This window comes from Marmota marmota, unplaced genomic scaffold (genome assembly GCF_001458135.2).
Source record: "Marmota marmota marmota unplaced genomic scaffold, marMar, whole genome shotgun sequence".
In the NCBI taxonomy this organism is placed as follows: domain Eukaryota; kingdom Metazoa; phylum Chordata; class Mammalia; order Rodentia; family Sciuridae; genus Marmota; species Marmota marmota.
In genome coordinates this window covers 8,209,694-8,233,641 of record NW_026000222.1, presented here as the reverse complement: position 1 = coordinate 8,233,641, position 23,948 = coordinate 8,209,694, and the positions used below count along the sequence as shown (strand labels likewise).

General features: G+C 48.4%; 1 protein-coding gene across 3 annotated transcripts in view; it reads left to right on the top strand.

The window, feature by feature from the left end:
* Wwox (WW domain containing oxidoreductase) overlaps positions 1-23,948 on the top strand; it is an 875,116-nt gene that overhangs the window by 353,160 nt on the left and 498,008 nt on the right. Inside the window, exon 9 of one of the 3 annotated variants that reach the window (XM_048792594.1) lies at positions 13,471-13,580. The exons of the other annotated variants lie outside the window; for them this stretch is intronic. Coding sequence (XP_048648551.1) covers positions 13,471-13,580 — 110 coding nt within the window. The remainder of the gene's footprint in view (positions 1-13,470; positions 13,581-23,948) is intronic. 3 annotated transcript variants of the gene reach the window in all.

Here is a 23,948-nt window from a genome sequence, read left to right as displayed (position 1 = left end):
AAACTGCCCTGGGGACTCATCTATTCCACCCACCTGTCATGTGTTTTATCAATGTTAATTGTTAAATAATGCAGATTTCTCAGAAAATAAAATATGGACCACTGAGGACAGAATCCGAATTTCTAAGTAATAGCATTTTGATGTAGGATGAATTCAGCCCCAAAGCATTTTGAATTTAAAGGAAAAGAAAAATTAAAGTAGAGCCCGCGGGCGTGATGGTGCATGCCTGTAATTCCAGGGAATTGGAAGGCTGAGATAGGAGGATCGCGAGTTCAAAGCCAGGCTTAGCAACTTAGTGAGGCACTTGCAGCTCAGTGAGAGCCTGTCTCTAAATAAAATGTGAAAAAGGACTGGGGTTGTGGCTCAGTGGCTAAGCACCCCTGAGTTCAATTCCCAGTACTGAAAAAAAAAAAAAAAAGGAAAAAATTTAAAGTAGAGTTTATTTTTAAGAAAACTGCCTTGCACTCTCCTTATGAGCATGTTGGTGCCTGTTGGGTGAATCCGCTTTTAACCTTCCTTCCATTCACTGCAGTACCAGCTCTGGAGGACCTGACAGGCCGCTAATCTAAACGAGCCTGCCTTTCACGCAGCGTTGTTCTGTCCGCTTGCCACGGAAAGGATTCCAGGTCGTTCCAATTTATTTAATTAATTTTAGAGATGGAATTATTCTGCCTGATAACTAGAATGCTAATGGGACTTATTGGAATGGTTCCGTTCAGGGTTGTTGGTTTGAAAATAAACGCCTTCATTTCAATATTTGCCTTTCGGCTGCAGCCCGTTACCTGGTCGTACTCTGTGACCTCATTAGCACTGCGGCTTAATTGTGAGTTAATGTGCACCTAGTTTCCATAAAGCCAGCTTCTGGCTTAGCTGCCAATTTTTGCCCCCTAAATGCCCCCGTGAACTGGCACTCCCAGCCGATGGAGGGGCTGGTGAGACGGGAATTCATGCTTTTCAACATGATCAGTTTTATCGGAGCCTTGATCATATGCATTTGAACTGATTTCTTAGAAGTTAGAATAAAGTGAGGAAAATAAATCTCAGCCCGCTAGAGCGTAATGGTGGAATCCTTGATAGAGGCGCTCTACATCTGCAGTTGGGAAAGGTTGCCAGGGCTCAGTGCGGGACAATGGGGCCTCTGCAGAATCGAAGGCAGAATTAAAATCTGCATGTTAATAGCTTTCCTGCCAGTCTCGAATAGATTCATTCTTCACATCTTGGATATGTAAAGCTTATTTCAAAATAAATTCTGGGGAACGTTCAACCTGATTGAATCTGCTGTAAGCTCTGTTAATATATTTGTTCGAGTCACTTGCACTCAAAAGCTTTTTAGACAGAATATCACTTTTTTTTATATTATTCATGGTAATGTGATTCCCCCTTTAATCTCTTCAGGGTTTCCCATTAAGTCATGATACACAGTTCAGAGAAAGTTGGATCGACCATTAATCACACTATCTGCACTTGTGTGTGTCTAGTTTTTGTCCATCTCTTAAATCAGTCACTTGGCAGCAGCAAGACATGTGGCCACTCTAGACCGTTTGATCGAAGAGCTCTCGTTAGGAGATTAGGTTGCTAATCTGCAGGCCAGCTAATGGAAATCATTCTAAGCAAGGAAATAAAACTGAACAACATTAGCAAAATCACTACATGTTATAGGAATCAAGTGTGTTCCAAATGGCTTAATCCTACAGTTTAGATATCAAGCCTCTGGGTAAAATGGACTTCTGAGATGATCCGAGTTATCCAGAGCGCCTGTAACAGGAATTGTGTGATAGATGGATGTGGCGAGGCACACATATCAGAGGGGGAGATGCTTCCAAGACTTTTATTGGACCAGGCAAAATAAACAAGAAAATAGTGGATTAAAAGAAGGAGAAGGAGGGCAGAGAAGAAAGGGCAAAGGAGAATGGGAGAGAGGGAGGGAGGAAGAAGGAAGGTCTGAAATGTTTTTTTCTCTCCACTATGAAAGAAAAGGCTTTGTCCAAAACCCTTGGTACATATTCTATAAATGCTTGTGGCTGAGTTGAGTTATCTGGTATAGATCTAATCTTTATTTCAAACATAGAAGTTGTGAGTCTTTTGAAAATTCTCTGACTTTGTCTTCTTCTCTAAACCCAAATTAATAATTCATAAACGTTCTCATTAAAATGTTCTTATTCGGTCATTCCATTTATTGTCCGGGAGTGACAAAGCAGATGTAAGTATTTGAGAGTTATAGAAATTAATTTTCAGCTTAAGATAGGGTCCACAAACTTCATAAAGGGCCAAATGGTAAATAAGTTTGGCTTTGTGGTCCCTTGGATGTCCATTCTAACTATTAAACTTTGAAATATAGTGAAAGCATCATAGGTGACCTGTAAATGACTGGGCCTGATTATGTGACAATAAAACTTTATTTATAAAAAACAGACATGGGGTTGGATTTTTCCTGTGGGTTGTAGCTTGCTAGCCCCTGGTCTAAAGTGTGTGTTATATGGGACACTTAATTTCAAAAGCTGTTTTCTTGTTTGATTCCATGGTTTGAGAACCATGGGTGAATGCTCATCCTTTGAATTCTCATTTTTTCCTGCCACAACTCAAAGCCCTGGCTTTGGGATTTCCGATTAAACCTGACACTTCTAGTCCCATATCCTGCCCTGTTGGTGGTGCTGGGAGGGCAACCGTGTTGGGGGGCAACTAAAGGCAGGAGAGGTGGCAAGGAACTTCCACAGGAGACAGCTTGGGGATGAGTCAAGAGTTTGGAATGAAGATTTGGAATACAGAGTTTGGCTTTGGCCTCATTTTTTTTTTTTTTAGGATAAGGAGAAAAGAAAATGTGAAGAGAGCTGATGTGCCTTGTCCGTGGCCAGGGGCTTAGGATTTGCTGGGGAGTCTATGCCTGAGAGGGGTCTGAGTGACAGCCAGTATGTCTCACGAAACAGGTATTATAGAATCGAACTCTTGATTTTGGGAAAAATCCTAAGGAAAGCAAAATTCTCCCAAAGATTGAGAGACTTTTGTGTGTTATGTGGATGTCACATCTTCTAAACTTTTGCGTATCACTCTCTGAATGGCTAGTGGTCATTTGAACTCATATTTATCTTTATATATGTAAGTTTTTAATTCTAAAATTGACCCAGAATAATAAGGAAGCAGGAGAATGTCTTTCTTTCATCTTGGAGATGGAGCATCTCTTAATGCAAGTGCTGTAATGTTCTAGGGAGGCTGGGCAGGCCTGCTCCTGTCACTCTTGGAAGGCAGGGCATACCCTAGACCTTGACAAGCAGGTCTGGCTGCTGCTCGTTCTTTGTGCCTCTGCTTTGGGTGGTGGACACTGTACGCCCGAGGCTGGCCATTGGCCCCACCACTGTTTAGATGGCACCCACAGGCTGGCATGCACTTGGCACTCAGCCTCCCGGGAAGCAGCACTGACCGAGCGGGCACTGCCTTCCCCGTCAGCTGTGTTGTTCCTCTGCCCGAGGACACTACCAGCACGACTCCTGTCCCTTATACACTCAAGATCAAAATGGACAGAAACCAATCTCACTCTCCCTTGCCAGGGTAAGCGGGTGCAGTTTCTAATCGGCGGCACACCCCTTCCACACATGAAGGCAACAACGGAGATTTTGAGGCCTTGATGGGGGACTGGCCTTAGTGAGAGGCCCCGCCTTCCTGGCCTGCTAATCCACTCACTTCCTTACACATTACCTGGGCTCCCTCTGGAAGGAGGATGACAGAGTGGTCACTTGGTGTTCCCAAACACCAGTCACTCTTTACATGGACCCAAAGTCCACATGTCAGTTAAAGCTGAACTTGCCTAACCTTCTGCCCCCACCCCCTCATATTATTCTGGCAATACTGTTCTGATAAAGCCATCTCCCCCAGCCCCCATTCTGTCATCTGATTTACACAAAGCCATCTGCTCCCATGTGGGTGTGTTATTTGGGATCCAGGAGGGGAGAAGATGCATCTGCACCTTCCAGAGCATCTGAATCTTAATGAATAAAATCACACACGGTTATTTAAAAGGGGCAGTAGGATTCTATTTATGGCATGACACAGTTTTGTAACGCAGCTCCACGTTGGATGGTGTCTGTCAGTTATGTGAGGAAATTAGCTTCTCTGCTGGTTTCCTTAGTCAGGAAGCGACAATCAGGGAGGCCCAGGGAGCCCCCTGAACATGGGGTTTTGGATGGCGGTCAGGTTTTCCCATTAGAAGCTTCCCACGTGTCTTGGATGTGCATGTCCCCAGCCTGGGTGGAAACGCACTTCTGCGTCTCTGTTAGTTGTTTCTCTTCCAAAGACAAAGCAGGTTTGAGTAGGTCGTCCTTCTTGCCTACCTTTCTCGTCCCCTCCTTCTCTTCCTATCGTTGCCGCTCTTACTGTTTAGTGTGCTAAGGCCCCAGTCCAGGAAATGACTGCCATTGGAAAGATGGTTTGCCCTGCTCATAGGTCGAAGGGCTTTGTCACACCACAGGGAGCCACAAGGGGAAGTGCCGGGGAGGGATGAGGCAGAGGGAGAGAGCGAGGATGATACTTTTATGATGTTTTCATGGGGAGGAAGGGGCCAAGCAGGCAGGCTCAGGATTGGCTAGTTTGGGTCATTCACTGGCTCTGGGGCACAGGGCTTGCGTATGGTTTCCGGTACATGGCCCTGGGGTGATTAGGGCAGATGGACAGTGGCCTGGAGCGTGAGGACCCAGTGACAGAGCTGGTTGGCATGTGGGCTCAGGATGGTGGCTTGCCTCAGAGAACCACGCTCGTGGCTAAGCTCCAGGAACTGGCACAGACCTAGTAGAGAGGGCAGAGGTGGCAGCGTCCCTGGGCAGTCCTCTGGGAGGTGTGGTGCCCTAATCTGTACACATGTGTGGCCTGTAGGCAGGACTCCACTTGACCCTGGACAGAGCGGTGCCCTAGGCAGATGTGTGGGGGCAGTAATGAGGAAAGCACTCGGGGCCCACATGCCAACCTGGTAGCTGTCCAGTGGTCACAGCGGCCATTGGGCAGCGTAGCCATGTGGAGGAGAGGACTTGGTGGCCTGCTGCATTCGGGCCTGATGGAGGGAGCCATCTTGGGGTTTTCACTGTGGCTGCTATAAACCCTGCAAGTTCCTATAGTAAACCCAGGGTCTGGAAGCAGCTCTGGCTGATGACTGGCAGAGTGATAGGTACATTTGTAGAGACAGACACAGGTCAAGATACAACAGGTACACGTATGTGATGTACACACGAACATAGACTTATGTGTGCACACTCACATACACACACGTCTTTGGACAAAGCTTGGCCTAGACGATCTCCTTTGGCTTTCAAAATGGTGGCGTCGACAGTGCCCATGGAGCAGTCCTCCTTTGGGCATGCAGAGATTCGTTCGTGCATTTCCCCCCTCCTGTAGTTCTGAGTCACTCTGGGGCTCTTGGCTTCCAAGAGCCCTCTGTCTGCCCACAGTCTCTGGCTCTGAATGATGACCCAGTGCTTTCTGATGGCTGGGTTGGGACCTGGTGCTGGAGACGACCCAGACCCCACAGAAGCTGTCAGTCTTACCCAAGCACGTGTTTGGCTGCCTAGGCAGCCTGCTCTCCCACAAAGCTCTGACTACGAAGAAAAGGGGCCCAGAAAAGCCAGCAGGGCCTGGCAGACAGCCTGTGGCTGCCTTGCCCTGGGAGGTCCCCAAGAAAGCGGGGTTGTCCTGGGAGCCAGGCAGAGTTACAAACGACAGCTCCTTCTTGCTTGCTTTGGTCCCCTTCACTTTAAATACTCTGAAATTACTTATAGGGTTAGTGGTATGAATTTGTTTAAAAAAAAAAAAAGTTTCCCTCTAGTTTTATATAGTCCTTGTTGGAGAACGCACATTTCTTGAATTAAGTGCTCTCTCTCATGCTGACTGAGGAAAGGAGCTAAACTAAAAGCAAGGACAGGGAATCTCTTCTCCGCTCCTATCTGGAGCTCTAACTTTGATTCTTAGTGTCCTGCATTCGGATCTTGCATCTTGTGACTTAGGGAAAATTCCTTCTTCTCTTTGCACCTCAGTTAATTCACCTGAGTGATGGGGACAGTGGCATTGTCCACATCTCTGGGCTCCTGCGCATACTCCCTGAATTCTCCTGTGAGGGTCTGCTGCACACTTCCTCAAGGAGTGGCCCTTCTCTTTACCACCTGTGTTCTTATCTTGTTGCCCCTGAGGCTCTCATTCTTTATCTGACCAAAGCAAAAAGGGCAATATTTATTCACAGGTCCGAATCAGAATTCTGAGTGATCTCAGTCCACCTTTGGAGTGCTTTTCCTAGGAACTGGGAGAGGCCTCCTGGTTGGACTTTGCCCACAGATATCAGAGGAGGCCTCTGGTAAGAAGCACCAAGGAGAAGAGCAAGAACCCAGGCTTCCACCAATGTCGCCATTTCTGCAGAATCGGGATGTCTCTGATTTTTTAAAGTGTTTACTGCAGGGTATTTATTATTCAGTGATAATAATAAATTGGGCTTATGAGATCCAGGGAATTGAGTGTCGTGATGGGAAGGAAGGAAAGTACAGGAGGAGGAACTGCGAAAGACAGAGGTCCAGGCAGGGCCGGGCTATTAATCATCGCCCTCCATTATTTCCTGAAGATTCATTCATTGTTCCATAGGTACCTAGAGGGTCAATTAGAGACCTCAGACAGGCTTTTTCAAAGACACAAGAGGGTCAATTAGGCCCTCCTTATAATTTTCTGCTTTAACAGCAAATGCCAGCATATCACACATCAGATGCAAGGGAGTTTGGAAATAAACAAGGAACTTTACCTCCCCCTTTTAAAAGCAAGAAAGGAGGAGAAATCCAACCAGGAGAGATGGAGGCAGCAGCATCTGGCAGAATGGCAAGCACTGGTTCAGGGAGGCGAAGGGGCATTTTATCACCGGCTGAGGCTTGTGGGGAGCAGGGTTCTCATGGGGATTCTCGTGGGGTCAGAGCAGCAGGAACGGTCAGGGAATTTCCATGATGGAACACTCTGTTCCCCTGTCCAAGGCGATTCATTTATCTTGGGTGCCGTCTTAACTCTGCTGGCCTGAGCGGACAATTATAAAGATCTGCAAATGCCACCTGGGATCAGTGTGACTGGCACAAGCAGAGATTGGGCTGGTGAAGGATGCCTCCATGCCCCCAGAGCTACGGTCTGTGTGTGGGACAGGGTCTAACCCACGGCACCTGTGTGTTCTTTTGCATGATACCTCGTTTTCTTTCGTTCCCCTGACATTGGCCAACACACTTTGCAGAGCATTGTCACTAAACAAAGAGAAGGGAATGGGCTCGGGTAAGCAGCAGAGTGGGGTGTGGAAGGGGTGCTGGAAGGCCACACGTCCCCCTCCGGCTGTTTTTTTTTGTTTTTTCATGTGGGGCGTTAAATTCTGTCTCTGAATACCCAATCTTGTTGACCAAGAGGAGGATTATTAGTTGCGTTCTTTGACCTCGAGACCCTGTTCTAAGAATCTACCTTCACACAGACATGTGGAATCAAAAGAAAAAAAAATGGTTTTAAAGTATTAAAAAGCCAGTTCTAACTTTAGTGATTTTTTTTTCCCTCATGGATCCTGGCAAGATTTCTTGTTCCTTTATTATCAAGGCCCTCAGCAGCAGCTATTCGTTGAGCTCCAGCTCTGTGTGGCTCTGTTAAAGGTGATGGGCAATGGAGCCCAAAACAAGAAAGGCAAACGCTGTGCTCTTGGGCCCTGGAACATCAGAATCCCAGGGTACTGAGGCCTCTTTCACTTCCGGGTCAGGTCCTTTGTCCTACATAAATCTCAAAGGCAAAGAAAGTGAGCGCCTGTCTTTAGGACCCTTGGCCCAAACCACTGAAGGCTGTCTGTTGGTTCATTCCTCTAGGGCAGGGATTTGGAATGGTGCCCAGCACCTAGAGGGCCCTCCATGACTATTTGCTGAAATAATGAGCCAGTGGACATGGGGTGTGATCCTGTAGGTCTGGCCCCCTTTAAGCCTTTGGAAGCAGCAGCTGGGCCCCCGGCTGCCTCCACTGCCCTGCCAACCGCTCTCTTTTCATGGCTCTTCCCTTTGATCCCGAGATGAGAAGCAAGACAGTTATCCTGCCTGGGGCTCCATCTCTGTGCCACCTCTTATTCTAAGAGTGCAAATCAGGGGTTTGCAGAGTTCTTTTGTTTGGTTTACTATTTTTTTTTAATGAATAAGTTGTCTATACTTTAAAAATTGGGAGACTTCAATCAAAAACTGGGATTTTCTGCTTTTCATGCAGAAGCCGACTTGGTGTAATTTGCCTGCAATTCCACTTGGTACCAACTGGTGGTGGCGGCCTCTCCTGAGCTGGACACAAGGAGCACTCTGGTTTTCCAAAGGCCCTCTGTCCCATTCCATTCATCAAAGGCTCCGCCTGACCACTGAGGCAATCAACTAATTCACAAGGTCAGGCCTTTGTACGCACATGTCTCTCTGCCTGGACTGCTCCTGCACCAACCTGGTTTTTCAGAAGACTCACCTGAGCCAAAGCCCCTTCTTTGCAGCCTGATGTCAGAGATGGCCAGCACCCATTCTCTGTTGTCCCCACTGGCCATTCCACACCGCCACCCCCTGACAACAAGGACTTTCGGCTCATGGTCACATTCGGAGTGTCAATCCAAGGACTGTCCCCTGTGTGAAGGATGCCCAGCTCAGTCTGTGGGAGAGGGACGGTAATGGCAAAAAGGGAGACTAGAGACAGGAAGTCCCCAGGTGCCCCAGAAGTGCCAGCCAGATTCTCCATCCTCTCTTCATGGGAACGAGAGGCTCTGACTAATGGATCTTGTGGCCTCTGATACTTCATAAGCGGACCAAGCACATGTTTTAGGAGCCCTCTGGTTTCAGTGGACGATAGGTCTGCATGGGGCAGGACTGGCAGCCGGCAGACTCTGAATACGGTCCAGGTTAGCGAGAGCGTGGAGCTGGAACTGGGAGGATGCTGAGGCAGACGTGCCTTGATGGCGCACTGAGGAACAGGTAGGTGGCATCAGAGTGTGAGGAGGGAGGGGACATCACCCAGCCCCTGGAGTTAGGACGATGACCACGCCCATTCCCCCTGCTTCCTCCCAACCCTGAGATACTGTCTCTGATTGAAACGGGTCAGGATTAAAATGGGCACTGAGAGCAGCATATGAGTTTGAAGCAGGACTATTAGCAAACAGCCACCCGCCTCACTTTTGGTGTGTTTGTATATTTTTGTATGTATTTTATGTGGATTTTCTTCTCTTTTTCTTCTTTTTAATCTTCTTCCTTAAGGGAGCCCCCGCCTTGCAAGCTTCTTGGTAGAATGTTCTAACTAATGACTTTAATCGTGTGAATGTGGAACAGAAATGGACAGGAAAATGCTCAGCCCATTTATCTTACAGACTCCAAGTGAACAGGCACAAAACCACAAGTTCCTCCCTCTCCCCTCCCTTTATTTTGTCTTTACCTCCATTCACGAGTTGGCGCACAGTCTGTTGTAGACAGCCCACTCCTAGCTTCCTCCTGAATCTGCATTTTGCTGTTTTATCTGAAATAGCCAAGGTCTCAGGAGTTTGCTGTAATATTGCTTCAGAGAAATTAGTGACATTGAAAAGCTGTCATCCTTTTTGTTTTGTTTTGTATAGTTTTGGTTGTAAGAGGAAATTTTCAAAGGCATCCTCCCCCCAAGTCTCTGCACATCTGGGGAGTTTATATCAGATGGTGTTCTCTACAGAAAATACCCATGATGGAGCCTTTTGCAACCTAGTAGCTTAGAACAGATGAGTGCCTCAAAACAGATACCTTTTGTAGCATAAATACCAAGTTCTGTTTGTATCTGAAGACTTTGTTGTCTTCGTATAAAACATGGCAGAGAAGAGTCATTTCAGCTCTCACTAGCTAGAATGTCATGACCATCATAAATAATCATAGTGATCAATACTATTTTGGTAGCAATCTTTTAATAATTAAAAAAATGAACGTAGCTATGGTGATTGAGTTCCTAGGTTTAAGAATTTTGTATTTCGAAGGCTCAGTGATTATGGAAGCCAAAGAGACAGGTAGAAGGGAAGTTGTTTCAGAGACAGGGTGGTTGCATGCTGTTGTGGTGTGTTTTATTGGCTGTGTAACAAGCAATGCCCAGCTGTTAGCTCCAGTTCTGTAGGTCAGAGGGGCCAGCACAGTGCCTGAGTTCCCTGTTCAGGGTCTCAAAAGGACAAAAATCACAGGATAGGCTGGGGCTGCCTTTCTCCTACAGGGCCTGGAGTAGAATCCACTGCCAATCCCAGTTTTAACACTGGGGCCTGGTTCCTGCTGGCTGTCAGATGGTAGCTGCTCCCAGCTCCTTGAGGCCACCCACAGTCCTTGACAAGTGGCCCCCTGCCTCTCTAAAGGGAGCAACCCCCTCTCCATGCATGGATTCCCTTTGGTGCCTTGTTCCCCCTTGTGTATGAAATCTGACTTCCCTTGACTTTGTCATCAGATTTAAGAGCTCCTGTGATCAGAACCATCTCCTTATCTTAAGGGCAACAGATTTGGAGGCTTAATTAACATCTGAAAAATCCCTAACAAAGGTGCATACACGGTTGAATAGCAGAGTAGCTATGTATTGCCCTGGGCTGGGAGCCTCGGAGCCAACTTAGAATTCTAACTACCAAAGCCACAGTTTTAATACCAGAAAATAAAGCCTAGATATTTTCAGAGATAGAAAGTTTAGTATAAAAGGAAGGATGTACTTGTACCTTGGGGAGATCTCAAAGAAAGAAAGGATGCCTGGGTAGGACACCGGGATGCCATCAGAGAGCCAATCCTGGGCAGACCTTCGGTTGTGAGCCAAGCACGGGGATTTTGTTTGAAGAGGCAGAGTGGGCGGGGGAGGGCACTAGAGGGCTCACCATCCTCTGTTACCTGCAGAGAGAGCTGGGCTGAGAAAGGTCCAAGCGTTGCGTGACCTGGTTCCATGCATGATCGTCTCTGGGCCTCGGTGTCCCAGTCTGGAATGGACGAATATTCAGGACTGCAGTAATCATTAAGCAGTTATAAATGGACATTCACTTGTTCTCCCTGTTCAGGTATACAGTGGGCACTCAACAAACATCCCTTCCATTGTCCTTTTCTTAGAGACAATTATCAAAGCAAACTGAATGTTAAGCCCTGGGTTTGGGCCCGGCCTTCTGAACGTGGCAGACTTCTCAAGCTTTTCCATGAGGGAGTGCTGGCAAGGGACAAGAGTCAGGAGAGGCTTGGGAGTCTGGCTCCTAGGCCACATGTGAAATTCCACTGAAATGTCCCTTTCTCTCAAAAAACCCATATACATTCTGCATTCGACTCTGGATGCCCCCATGTTGCACCAGCCCGTGAACTTGTACTTTCATTCTTACCTGTGGCCGTCCTGCCCAGGGAATGCAGGTGCTGCACATGACACTGAGCCAGCCGGGCAGGGGAGTCAAGGAAGGCACCTCTCACAGTTTCCTGTGAGTGTCCACCTGCCCTTGCTGGAGCCGAAGCTTAGATGTTCACCCTGGTTGTCCTGCTTGTCCCCGACCCCCAGGCTGATCCTGCAGGACCTGTCACACATGCACACCATATGGAGATCTGGCACCGTGCATGGCCCCTTGCCTGATTTTTCACGCCTGGTTCATCTCTGTATTCCCTCTAGGCCACCTTGGCCCACTGAGGATCCCGTAGCCCCACCTTAAGGGAGTGAAAGTCTATTAGCCAGCGTCATGATCTTTGGCTCAGAGAAGCCCACGCTGATGCCCACTGAGCTCCTCTGTGTCCTGACAGAAGAGCCAGAGCCTGTCCTGGATACAGAGTCCTCCCCGCCTGTAGCTTAGGGACTTGGGAGCCCCAGGATGAGGGGGGGAGGCACGTTTGTTAAGTACATGAAGAACTTGGGCAAACCAGGTAGCTCCGCTCCCCCTGCCTGTGGGGCCAGCTCCCTTGGAAGCGGATTACAGATGTTCTTCTGTTTTTTTTTTTTTCTTTTCTTCCTTCCTTCCTTCCTTCCTTCCTTCCTTCCTTTCTTTCTTTCTTTCTTTCTTTCTTATTCCTCCCCTGTCTTTCTTTCTTTGCACCCACAGCACTCTGCACTTCAAGCTAAATATAATGTATCTGATTTCCCATCATACATACTAATCAGGTTTGAAAGTTGTCTTGTGAAGCTTTAAAAAGCTAGCCAAGAGCGGTGCCATTCCTCCAAAAAGGGTGTCTGCAATCAAGATGATTACATGGGGAAATAAATCATAATTTATATTGCTGAAAATGTCATTTGCAAAACACTCTGACAATACTCTCCTTTCAGTCGATTTTTCTGGGTGTGGGATAAGTGCTGCCCCTTCTGCAACTTTCCTTTTTATTTTATTTATTTATTTCTTTTTAATGCTGTGAATATCATTGAAGCAATTACGGTTCCAGGGCCGTGTGGGGTGGTTCAGGAACACAACTGAGAAGCGTGAAAGCCCAGCATTGAACAGAACCAACGCGGATGTGGCAGAGAAAGTCCAGAGATGCTCTGTATTTAGCATCCACACACCTGCAGGCAAGCACATGCCACGTGGACGCACACACATAATGGCTTTTTCTCCTGTTGAAAGAATACTTAAAAATAGACTTTGAGAGCCAAAAACTTTTAGGAGCTCATGTTTCTTTACCTGTCATGGAGCTGGGGTATTCCAAGAAACTGAGGCACTGTGAAGACCCCCTCTTCAAACCCTGATTCTTGGGATCAAGTCAGAAAGATTTCAGATATGTCACTCAGAGCAATAGGGGTAAGTTTATTGACCCAATCAGGAAAAGGGAAAGGGGACACTCTCAAGGGAGAGAGTGGGTCTTCTCAAAGAGGAGAGGGACAATGTGCCTCTCCTGAACTCCAGTTTTTCTGGGGATCCCAGAGAGTCCCACTCAGGTCCACCTCTTGACTTACGACTGATAGAAAGGGGGACGTCAGACTTTCAAGTCCTCACTGTCATGACAGCTAGGTCACCTTGGCCCATGCTGACTGGTTCTAATTGGATTCTAAGCCATACGTTCTTACAGGTTTTAGGGTTAGAAGGAACTATCCTTATCTCCCAGAGTTTCAGGATCTGCTCACAAAAAATCTTCTGGGTTCCTCCCATGGACATTATCTGGGGCCTGCATTTCTCCTGCAGTGAACAGGTAGTTTGCTAAGGAATGTGGCGTGTTCTGTCTACTGAGACCAGGCAGGGCTGCAGGTAAACTGCTTCTTGGGAAAGAAAGCAGGTAGGGGTCAGCATAGTGGGCCAGTTTACAGGATTATTCTCTTAGCCTCGTTTTCCCACCATTCACAGCTGTCTGTTCCCTAACGTATCCACCTACCTTTGAGTTGAAGAGACTATAGTAAATTATGCAAGAGAATTGATTAGTGATCTGATTCATTAATATCCCTTGGTGTAAAGAACTATCACAAATATCTGGTTAACAGATTTTAAGTCCTCAGGTGCCCAGTGTTAATATCTGTGGTAGATGTCAGCAGAGTCACCAAGTCTTGCCTCTCCCCCTACAGCAGCACCCTTGCATCATGAAGTGGCAGATCTTCCTCTCCAGAGACAAGCCCCTGAAAGTCCACATGCCTGCGAGCCTGGCTTTGACCACTCGGGCAGCTGTAAACCTGAGGTGAGCAGAGGCTTGCAGAGCGCCTCGGTGTTGGTCCTGGCCTGTGTGTCGTGCTGGGAGTGAAGGCGCCTGCGCTGGCCTTCTGGGTGAGGGGAGCCATGTGGCCACACTGCCCAGCCACGAGCCAGCCAGGCCCTGGGAGCAGAGCGGACAGCAGGCACCTGCCTAGCTGAGCCCAGCTTAGATTGCTGACCCACACAGTCTTGGGCTAAAAATAAGCAGCTCGTGTTCTTACCCCTGATTTGGGGGATAATTTGTCACACACAAAATTCACCTGGGCACTACTCATGGCTGAGGCCATCAGCCAGGTGTTGAGAAGGTGTGTGTGAGCTATTTTTTGTTTTTCTCCCCCTTTGTCATGGCTGCAGACCTGGCTTGTGGGAGAGGTCAAGAAGTCCGGGATTTGGGGCGGCCGCTGATGATGCTCTTGCAAGGGAAGGACCAACTTTCCAGGGAGGAAGCAGAGGATCTTAAATATCTTGACCTGGCCAAGGAGGGTCAGGAGGCGGGTCGAAGGGCCACCAGAGGGTGGTAAAGGCCATGGCCCAGAGGAGACCTTCCTTAAGGCCACTTGTCAAGAAAAGATGCGTTTCTCCCTAAGCCAGTGGCTTTCTTTGAAATCTGAACCTCCTGTCTGGGAGTCTTTCCTCTGGTCCTTCGGGCCACATGAGAGCTCCGAAGCAAGTGTTTAGCGTCCTTCTCCAGGAAGGTCACAGTGCCTCTCTGGGAGCTAATTTCACATTTTGGTTTTTGTTTTACTTCTTCGTCTCTTTCTTTTGATCCCCTTTCCTCTCGTTCTTTCCTTCCTGTCTTCCTCAGTCAAGTTCAGCAGGTGTTTGTGAGTGCCAGCTGCAGCGCCCCCTCCTTCTTAACAAGGCAGGGGGAGTGTCAGAACTAAAGCCAGATACACCTTGAATCCTCCTGCTCTGGGACGGGAGAGGCGTGCGGGCAACTTCCTGGGTCGCCCCCTGCCCTCCCCGATCCTGGACTGGCTTCCTTTTGTTCACTCCTCAGAGGCAGCCAGGTGGAGCAGGCAGATCTCAGACAGAGTCAGTGGTTCTAGGTTGGAATTCCGGCTTCATCGCTGCATCCTTTTCCTCTTGCTGCTATGACAAATGACCCAATGCCTCTGGCTTAAAACAGCACACGTCCATTATGCTGTGGTGATCACAAGTACAAACGGGGTCCCCCTGGGGCTTAGTGTCAGGAGGAAGGTTTCATCTGAAGGTTTCCTGGCTCTTCTTGGCTTCTAGAGGCCACCTGCTGGCTGTGTTACTGCTGTTGACTGGTGACGAGTCCTTGCTTCCCCAATGTTGAAGAATAACACCAGAGAGCACACCGAGGCAAGGTCAGAGTGGAAATTAGAAGTTTATTAAAGGACAGCAGAAAAGACTTCTCCTGGAGGAAGAAGGGGACCCAAGAGGTGGAATCCGTGGAAGTGCGGTTGTCTCCCCTTTTTATAGTTTTGGTGATGGAATGTAAGGGGGAAGGGTTAGGACACAGGTAGGCCAAAAGAGGAAGGACTTAATTATCACTTTTTGGGATGGGCTTATCACTTCTCTGGGATGGGCTATCTCCAAATCTGTTGGGGGCTGTTTCCTGGGTTCCATTAACATTTCTTTGGGGTGGACTTTGGCCTAGGGCCTTTCTGGGATTTCTTTAACATTCCATGAGTTGTCCTGCATTTCTGGAATCATTGTCAGCATGGCCTTCATTTTAGATTTTACTCCATATTAGACCCAATTTACCTAACTACACTGACTACCTAACTTTAAATCTGGCTTCAGCTGGGCTGGTGGCCCCCTGCCCCCTCCTTGGGGACAGCAATATGTCACCATGTGTCCTTTACTGACACTTCTGTGCTGTCCCACCACCTTCTAATCTGACCTTCCTCCTCTCCTGGGGAAGGACCCGGTGATTCCACTGGGCTCGTCTGAATGATGCTGAACATAACCGCATCTGCAGAGTACCCGCCGCCAGGCCAGGGCTCAGGACCTCAGCTGCTGGGACAGGACTGTAGACACGCCTGGTTCTGTGCCCCACGTCACTCACTCTGGGCTTCAGGTTCCCTCATCCAGAGAGCTGGAGGAATAACACCCACAGGCTGTTGGGGGAGTAGAAAGTACCAGCTCTGTCTGGAGGGTCGCTTGGTGACCCCTGGGTCTGTCCTGGGCCCACCCTTCAGGACTGCTCTGGGCAAGACCGTCACCTTCCCCACCCAGTGTTCCCTGGGCAGATAGTTAAACCTGGGCTCTTGTCCTGTCTGCCTCAGCTGCTTCGCAAAACCCCACGCCCTGGTCTATGCTATGTCTGCCCGTCTCAGGACCCAGGGGCACACTGGGGCACACTCCCTGTCTGCTGAGGGTCCTCTTTCTGCTCCAGATGGCTGCCTCCTTGCATCCTCCTGTGGCAGAAAGCGAGAGGCTCTGGTCTCTTTCTCATTTTAAGAGGATACTGACCCCATCTTAGGACTCTGTCCCTCATGATCTCATCCAAACCTCGTCACTCTCAAAGGTCCAACTTGCAAACAGCAGCACGTGGAGGCGGGGGGGTCAGGGCTCCAGCATATGAATTGGAGTGGGGCACATTCTTCTTTAATAGTGGTCTCACCCACATCTCTATTTAGAGATTCAGAAACAGCCAGTGTACTGGGGAAAGCAGGGGAGAGCCCCGGGCTTCCTTGTTTGGGCCCAAAACAAGCTGTGCCATCTTGGGATTGTTGCCTTACCCCTCTCATCTCCCATAGCCTCTTCTGTGAGACAGGCACAAAGCATCCTCATTGTAAGGATGGTTCTGAGGACAGAAAAAGCCAGCTGTGCCAGATCCCTGGCCAGTGGAGTGCTCCCAGGCAGCAGGGGGCCCATGGCCTCTTGTCCCCAGCAGGAAGGAGCTTCCTAGTCAACAGATTGAGGAATCTTAGTGACATCAAAGCAGGTGCTTCCTCCTCCCTGAATTCCTGCCAGGTAGGTGGAGATATGCAGTTAATTGAGCACGATGGAGGACCTGGAGCTCTCTGATTGCTTTCTGTGCATTATCTTATTCATCAATCAGAGGAGGGCATGGCTGTCATCAGTTTACAGTTGAGGGAATTGGAGATCAAAGGGTTACATCCCTGTGACTGGTAGTGGTGGGAGCAGCCCTATTGATAACAATCAGAGTGGTAATTAAAATGGTAGCAACCACCAGAGTTGTCATGGCAGAAACCCACATCGACTGTGTGCTTCCCATGTGTTAGGCTCTGGGCTGGAGCTGTGCCTTCATTATTTGCTCCCACACTACCCCCAGGAGGCAGGTACTCTCCTCACCCCCAGGGTCAGATGAAGAAATGGAGGCTCAGATTGGTCCAGTGATGATCGCAAGGCCCACCAGGCCAGCAGAGCCTTTCCTCTTCCACTCCCAAGGAGCAGGGCTTGTTTTGTTCTGGAAGGTCCCTGGGCTCACGCCTGCCTTCTGCCCTCCCAGGCTGGTATATATTTGTGCCCTTGGCTGCATAATGAGGGCAAAAGGAGAACTGGCCAAGGGGACACCCACCTGGCCCTCTGCCTTTGTGTTTTAGGGAAAAGGAAGGTTTTCCTCCTGCAGCTGCGCTGGTGGAGGCCCCAGCGGTGTGGTCTCTATGAGGCCCATTACCAGGCTGGAGTGACAGAGTGTGGCGAGTCTGCAGCTCGGCCCGTGTCTAATGGGACAGAAACGAGCACCCCACTGCCCTTGCTCTCCATGGCTCGCCCGGGCGCTGCGAGGTTTATTAATCTTAGCGTATAATGGAAAATGTGTTGCCACGTTAAACCCAGAGCCTCTGCTCACTACTCGGTGATTGAAGGCGGCAGGAGTCTTTGTCTTATTTACTCACAGTGCCTGGAGAGACGTGTGGGCAGAACCATGCCATCCCAAAAAGCTGGGCGGAATTCAGAAGAGCACATTAAGGCACATGGCCAGATGGCTCCAAAGTACGCCACTTTCACCAAAAATCATCCTCGGCCCCCTTCTGAAGAACAGGGGCTGTGCATGCTGATGGCCTTGATGAGGGCTGTGAGTTTAGAAAATGGACAGGGTGGGGCTGAGGATGGGGGCAGGTGGCTCCTGCTTGTCACTACGTGGTCCCTCTCAGCGCCTGCAAGGAGGAAGGCCATCCACAGCAAGGAACCATGGCCATGCTGGCCATTCAGAAGGGGCCAACTTACTGCTTTCCAATTTTTGTATTAAAATACAAAAAAAAAAAAAAAAAGGCTTCCAACTTCTTAAGGGCCCTTGGCAGCCTGCTGTTGGTTAGATGCCACTGTGTGAACGCTGGTGCCTGCAAAGTGTGTTCCCTGGTTGTTCTCTGCTGGGTGGTGTAACTTCAGGGCCATCGGTCCTGATGTTGATGGCTGATGATCCCAGTGCTGTCGTCTGCACACTCAAGGCCTCATTATCCACACTCCCATTAGCCACATAAACAGACGAATGACATCCTCAGATTTCCTCAGTGCGTGTGGCATTCACCAGGCTCAGTGAGACTGGCATTGGCTGTTACCCTCTGAGGCTGGTGGGATGGTGAGGACATCGCCATGAGGCAGGAATCACGGGACAGGCCACTCTGTCCAAGGATTGCTCAGATTTGCAAACTATGGCTTGGAATTTCAGGAGATCTGGGGACCCTTTAAAAATAGAAAAAATGGCCAGGCACTGTGGCTCTCACCTGTAACCCCGGGGGCTGGGGAAGCTGAGGCAGGAGGATGGTGAGTTCAAAGCCAACTTCAGCAAAAGCAAAGCACTAAGCAACTCAGATCCTGTCTCTAAATAAAATACAAAATAGGGCTGGGGATGTGGCTCAGTGGTCAAGTGCCCCTGACTTCAATCTCTGGTACCAAAAAAAAAAAAAAAAAAAAGAAGAAGAAGAAATGTCACTTTCTTTAGTGCAGATGTAGTTTCCCATGGAGAAGAGAGGGACGTGAAGAAGGGCTTCTTACTCTCCCAGTGTTGTGGTTGAATCGAGCTTGTGTTTGCACTGGGCTGAAGCGTTGTTTTCCAGACAAAACATCCTTTTTCACATGATTGTTGAAATGGCCCACCTACATTTGAGTGTGTTTACAGTTTTACCCTTTTTGGACACTTGCCTCTGAGCTTTGCCGCGGGTCTTGTATCCTCACGTATGGTTACCTTTCAGGGAATAAAATGAAGAAAAAATGTTGAACGTTAACGATTCCTAACTGCAAGTTCCTCAGCTCCGCTTTGTACATATATGATTAGGAAGCAATTTGCATGAAATTTACACCTTTTCAAATTTTGAAAATTGCCTTGTTGAAAAGGAATCGCTGCACTCCTCAATCCCACACTGATTAATCACAGTTATAGAGTAGACATAACATTTTTATTAAACTCTCAGTGAGCAGGAAAATTAGCACTTCCTGCAGTAACGATACTAATTTCATTAGTGAACGTTTTCATTTATAAAGTGCTTCTTCCTTATCTTGAACCTTTTATCCTTTACTTATTGACCAAAGAGAGGGCATCTCTTTGGAAGCTGTAATAAACCATATTCGTAGCACACTGTGACCTCATTGACGAGCCCCCACTTCTAGCTGGTCATCTTCCTTGATCATAAATATCCATGGCTACCTCTTGTCACATGGTGCTCGGAGCTTCCTCTTTGAATTTCAAATGCAATAAGAAATGGTTTCCATCCTTAAGAGCTTGCAGTGGATGGTTATTGGCATGATTAAAACTCTAAAACCATCAAGTGGATATAACGATAAAGAAAACACAGTGTTTTGTTGATTTATGTTCATATAATCTCTTTATTGAATGCTCAGGATAAAGAATGAACAGATGATAATCCAGGAAAGACTCGTGCTCCTCTTTGCCTCTTTAGAAATCAAACGGTGCAGGCCAACCCCAGGGGATACTAGTGAGACTAGGGCTTCAGGGGTCTGTGACCGGTTCTTATTCATGTATCAGCTTGCACATAAAAATCCTGGTTCCATCGCCAAGCCCTTTGGAAACCAGTGGCAGATGAACTAAGACAAGGCTTTTTTATTCACCACGCTCCTGCAAGAAGCCAGGTGCAGCAGCAGCAGCAGCACAGGCTTTGGTGTTCCAGGTAAACTAGACCTGCTGGGCGTCTCCTCCCCAGAGTTTACCTCCCAGCAGGGGAGCCAGGCAGGTCCAGGCACAAGCCAGTGACTCCATCAAATATATCCCGTGGCAATGCATGTTCAGAAGCAAGGTTGCTGGTTGGCAAGGAGCTGCAGGGGACAGGAGGGGCTGCGACCGTGAGGCTTTGGAGGTGAGCAGAGTGAGGCCAGGAGCCCAGTGGGGAGTGTCAGGCAGGAGGACCAGAAGGCACAGAGACACCCTGCCCAGGCGAGGGTCATTCTTGTGGAGAGATTGTGTTGACCAGAGGGCCTGTTCCTGTGCCCTGTGATTTTTAAATTTAGAATGAGGTCTGCGTGTGCGGGGAAATATTGATCCTTTCTTTGTGTCTGTGAAGAGAGCTGCATATATTCAGAGTTTAAGATAAATGTACATTCTAATCGTTAGCAATGCGGATAAACTTTTCTTCATGTCAGTGTTTGTGTGTGGATTATTTGACATTTTGTATGCCAGTTGTGGGTTAGGAAGGTAAAGGACTTGCTCAAGGTCATGCATGACACCTGTGGATGTGAGAGCCAACATTAATCATAAATGACTTTGTGAGATCTCTTCTGTATGTATATATACACATATATATACATGTATATTACATACACATATCTGCATATATGTACACACACTATAGATTATGTCTTAATACATATTCTTTACTGCATTCTGGGTTAACCTCACCAGTAACTTCTCATTGGCACCTGTTTTCTTTCACCAACTTGCAATGCAGATAGGGCAGATGCCTGCCTTAGGGTTCTGGGGGTCCTACAGAGAATATCACAGGATTGAAAACAAGCCCAAATTCCCCAGCAGAAGGCACTGCCATGGCAACCACAATGAGAAACGACTTCCTACTCTCTAGACAGGAGGCATTAGATAGCCAGGCAGTAGCAAGCTTGGGCAAGGATGTGGAGAAGTGGGGCATCTTACATCTCCCTTGGGTGTGTGAGCAGGTGCAGCCATTCTGGAGAAGGCTTCGGGGTTCCAGCTAAACTAGTGCTTAATGACTGCTACAGTTTCATTTCTGCAACGTGCATTCAAGAAACTATGGAGGTTAGGAAAAGTTCTAGGATGTTCTGGGGCAGTCTTTGTGATAACAAGGTGCAGAGAACTCCCTAAAGCCCATCCCAGTCCTGTGGGGGGTCAGGTGGGGGGGGGTCAGGTGGTGGGGGTTCCAATGGTGGGTATTCATATGATGGAATTCTAGAGAGCCATGCAAATGGAGGGACCGCAGACATGTGTCAGCATGAAGGAGCCTCCCAGTCATAACACAGGATTCAAATGGTGGTCGCACAGAGGAACATAGACAGGCAATCTACAGGAACCTCACAACGTAAGCAGAGCTGAACATACCATTTGAGGACCCAAGGGTAGATGATAAAATTAAAAAGAAAAGTGAGTAATGTGTCACAGGACCATGAGCTAGAGCTTCCCACTTGCTGGGAGCCCAGGAGAGTGGTGGGGGACACACGGGAGGTGCTCCTCAAACTGAGCGAGGGGTCCATAGGTGTATTCATTATTATTTTACATGTGTATACATTACATATGTGAACTCTTGCTATATGTGGCACATCTGATTACCTTTAAGAATTGGTTTCCAAGATTAAAAGTTTTGAAAATGTTCTAGCACCTTGAAGCTGAATTAGGTATCGGATGCTCTGACATTTTGGTCTTTTCTCCTTACCCAAAACCCACTGTGAGCTCTCGCTTGATGAAACACAGGGCACCGGTGGTATTGCCCTGAGCTTCACATTCTTCCACATGCCTGTCCGCCCCGCCCGTCGGGTGCCTCTTCCTAGACACAGTCATTGCCTTCTGCCTCCTGCTCAGGAGCATCCGCAGCTCCCTGTGGACACCAGGTTAAGGCTACGCTGCCGGCTCCTCATTCCTTCTCCCGTTCTACCTTTTGTCCCACTCAATAGTTCATCCTTTCTGTACATTTTTTTTTTCTGGTTTTGCAGTGTTATGGGTTGAACTGAAGGGAGCTCTACCCCTGAACCACCTCCCCAGTCCCTTTTACTTTACTTTTTTGAGACAGGGTCTGGCTGCATTGCTGAAGCTGGCTTCCGACTTGTGATCCTCTTGCCTCAGCCTTGAAAGTTGCTGGAATTACAGGCAAGCACCACTGTGCCCGGCTTCAGTATAGTTTTTAATGCGTAGTTCTGTGGGCACCTCAGATGGTGGTGGGGACACAGTATGAGCCTCAAACCCATGGCTTTCTTCATGCTTCCTGTCTCCCCCACCCCCCTGTGCCATCTGCTCATTCTTGATCTCTACTTGTGCACTCTCCAAGTTCTCTACTTGTGTACCATTACCATTCTTGTGACCCAGATTAGCACACACTTCACAGCTTCGTGGACACACATTATTTCTCGCGAGGTGGTAGTCAGACATTGGGCAGGCTGGGTTCTGATCTGGTCACTGGACTAGGGAGAAATCTGCTTCCCAGATCACTCAGATGATGAGCAGAGGAGACTGGCTTGCAGCCCGTTTACTGAGGGCCCCAGCTCCTTGCTGACTTCTGGCTGCTGCCTGGAGGCAGCCCTCAGCTCCTGTAAGTCATCGTCCATGCTTTATCACGTTGGCTTTCCCAGCGTGGCAGCTCCGTCAAGGAGAGCCAGCAAGGACAGTCCCTGCAGCAAGTCTGCTGGCACAGGGATCTGACATAGGTAGTGTTCAGGGAGGTGACAGTTATCACCTTCTGTTGGATGACAGCAAGTCAGAAGACCTTTCCACATTCAAAGGGAGAGAATTACACAAGGTGTGAATACCCCAAGGTGAGGGCTGTGGGGGCCACCCTAGAGTCTGTGTGGCACAACTGGGGGGTGTCTTCCCTTTGCTGACAGTTACCACCCCTGAAGATTCTGAAACCCAGATCCCATCTCAAGCAATTCCATAACTACTGTCTCCCTAGAAGGAGCACAAGGTCCTCGAGTCTTGTGACCACAAGATCTGCCTTCAGAAACTGGACGGGACTCCGTAATGTCCGAATAATATGCCATTGTGTGTGGGGACCACAATTTCTTCCTCCATCCCTGAACTTGGAGGACTCTGTGCTAAGAAAACTAAGTCATGCAGAGAGAGGCTGAGATACTGTGTGATCACACCAAGACGTGGCATCTGAAAAAGTCAAACTCAGAAGCGAAGAATAGAATAGTGGGTGCCAGGGATTGTGGGGTGCCGAAGGTGGGGAGGTATTGAGCAAAGGATGTGAACGTTCAGTAATCTGATGAACAAGTCCTGGGGATCTAATACACAGCACGGGGGGTGGTGAAAGTGTCAATTAATTTGATTGTTACACATTACACAACACACCCATATGTCAAATCAACACTGTTCTAAGCCCAAGATACATTCAATCTTGATTTGGCAATTAAGTGTGTATGTGCGTGTGTGTGTGTTGGTGGTGGTGCTGCTGATGCAGGTTGAACCCAGGGCCTTGAGCATTCCAGGCAAGGGTGCATCCCTCCTCAGCCTGCAAGTACATTTTTTCTTTTTAACGCTGCTATCTGAAGCCTTCAAATGTAAGTGGAAGACTTTGCCAGGTTAGCTGTGGCCCCACAGGCTTTCTCAGCTGGAATGAGGAGTCTCCTGGAGGCTAATCCCACTTTGGAGGCCAGGGGCAGAACATAAATCAAAGCTGGCTGGCTTGTTTCTGTTTTTCCAAATAGAGTTCTTGGGGACTGAAGACCAGGCTCCCTGGCGGTATCCATCTGAGGCACTTAGGAAACAGTTGTTCAGAGGACAAGGGGCTGCAGTAGACGCGTGGCCACATTGTCAGTTGCACGGGGGAAGTTGCTGATCTTCATCATCCAGTCCTCCTAGGCTGGGATTTCCCCGGATGCTGCGGAAACCAGGAGGATTTCTGCATCAACAGCAAACTCCAAATGGCCTGGTTTTATCCCATCCTACAAACCCGTGGCTTCAGCTTTGCATGGAACTGGAGTGTTTGTGTCTCCATTGCCTCTCTTAAGCCACACATTTGGCCAAATATTTAGTAAGCACCTACTGTGTGCTTGGTACTGCTGAAGACCCTGGCACGGATCTGAAAGCATAAGCTAAAGAGTGGATAGCACAGCCGTAAAGCCACTCTCTGGTCTGGACTATTTTAACACTATCAAGAAAAATTTCATCAAATCAAATCACAACAACTCCCTTCACTTCCAGTCCCATATGGTGAGGTTCTCAACGCGCGGTGCCTCTCTGTGCTCACAGATTGAAAATGCCTGGATAAATACAGCGAGG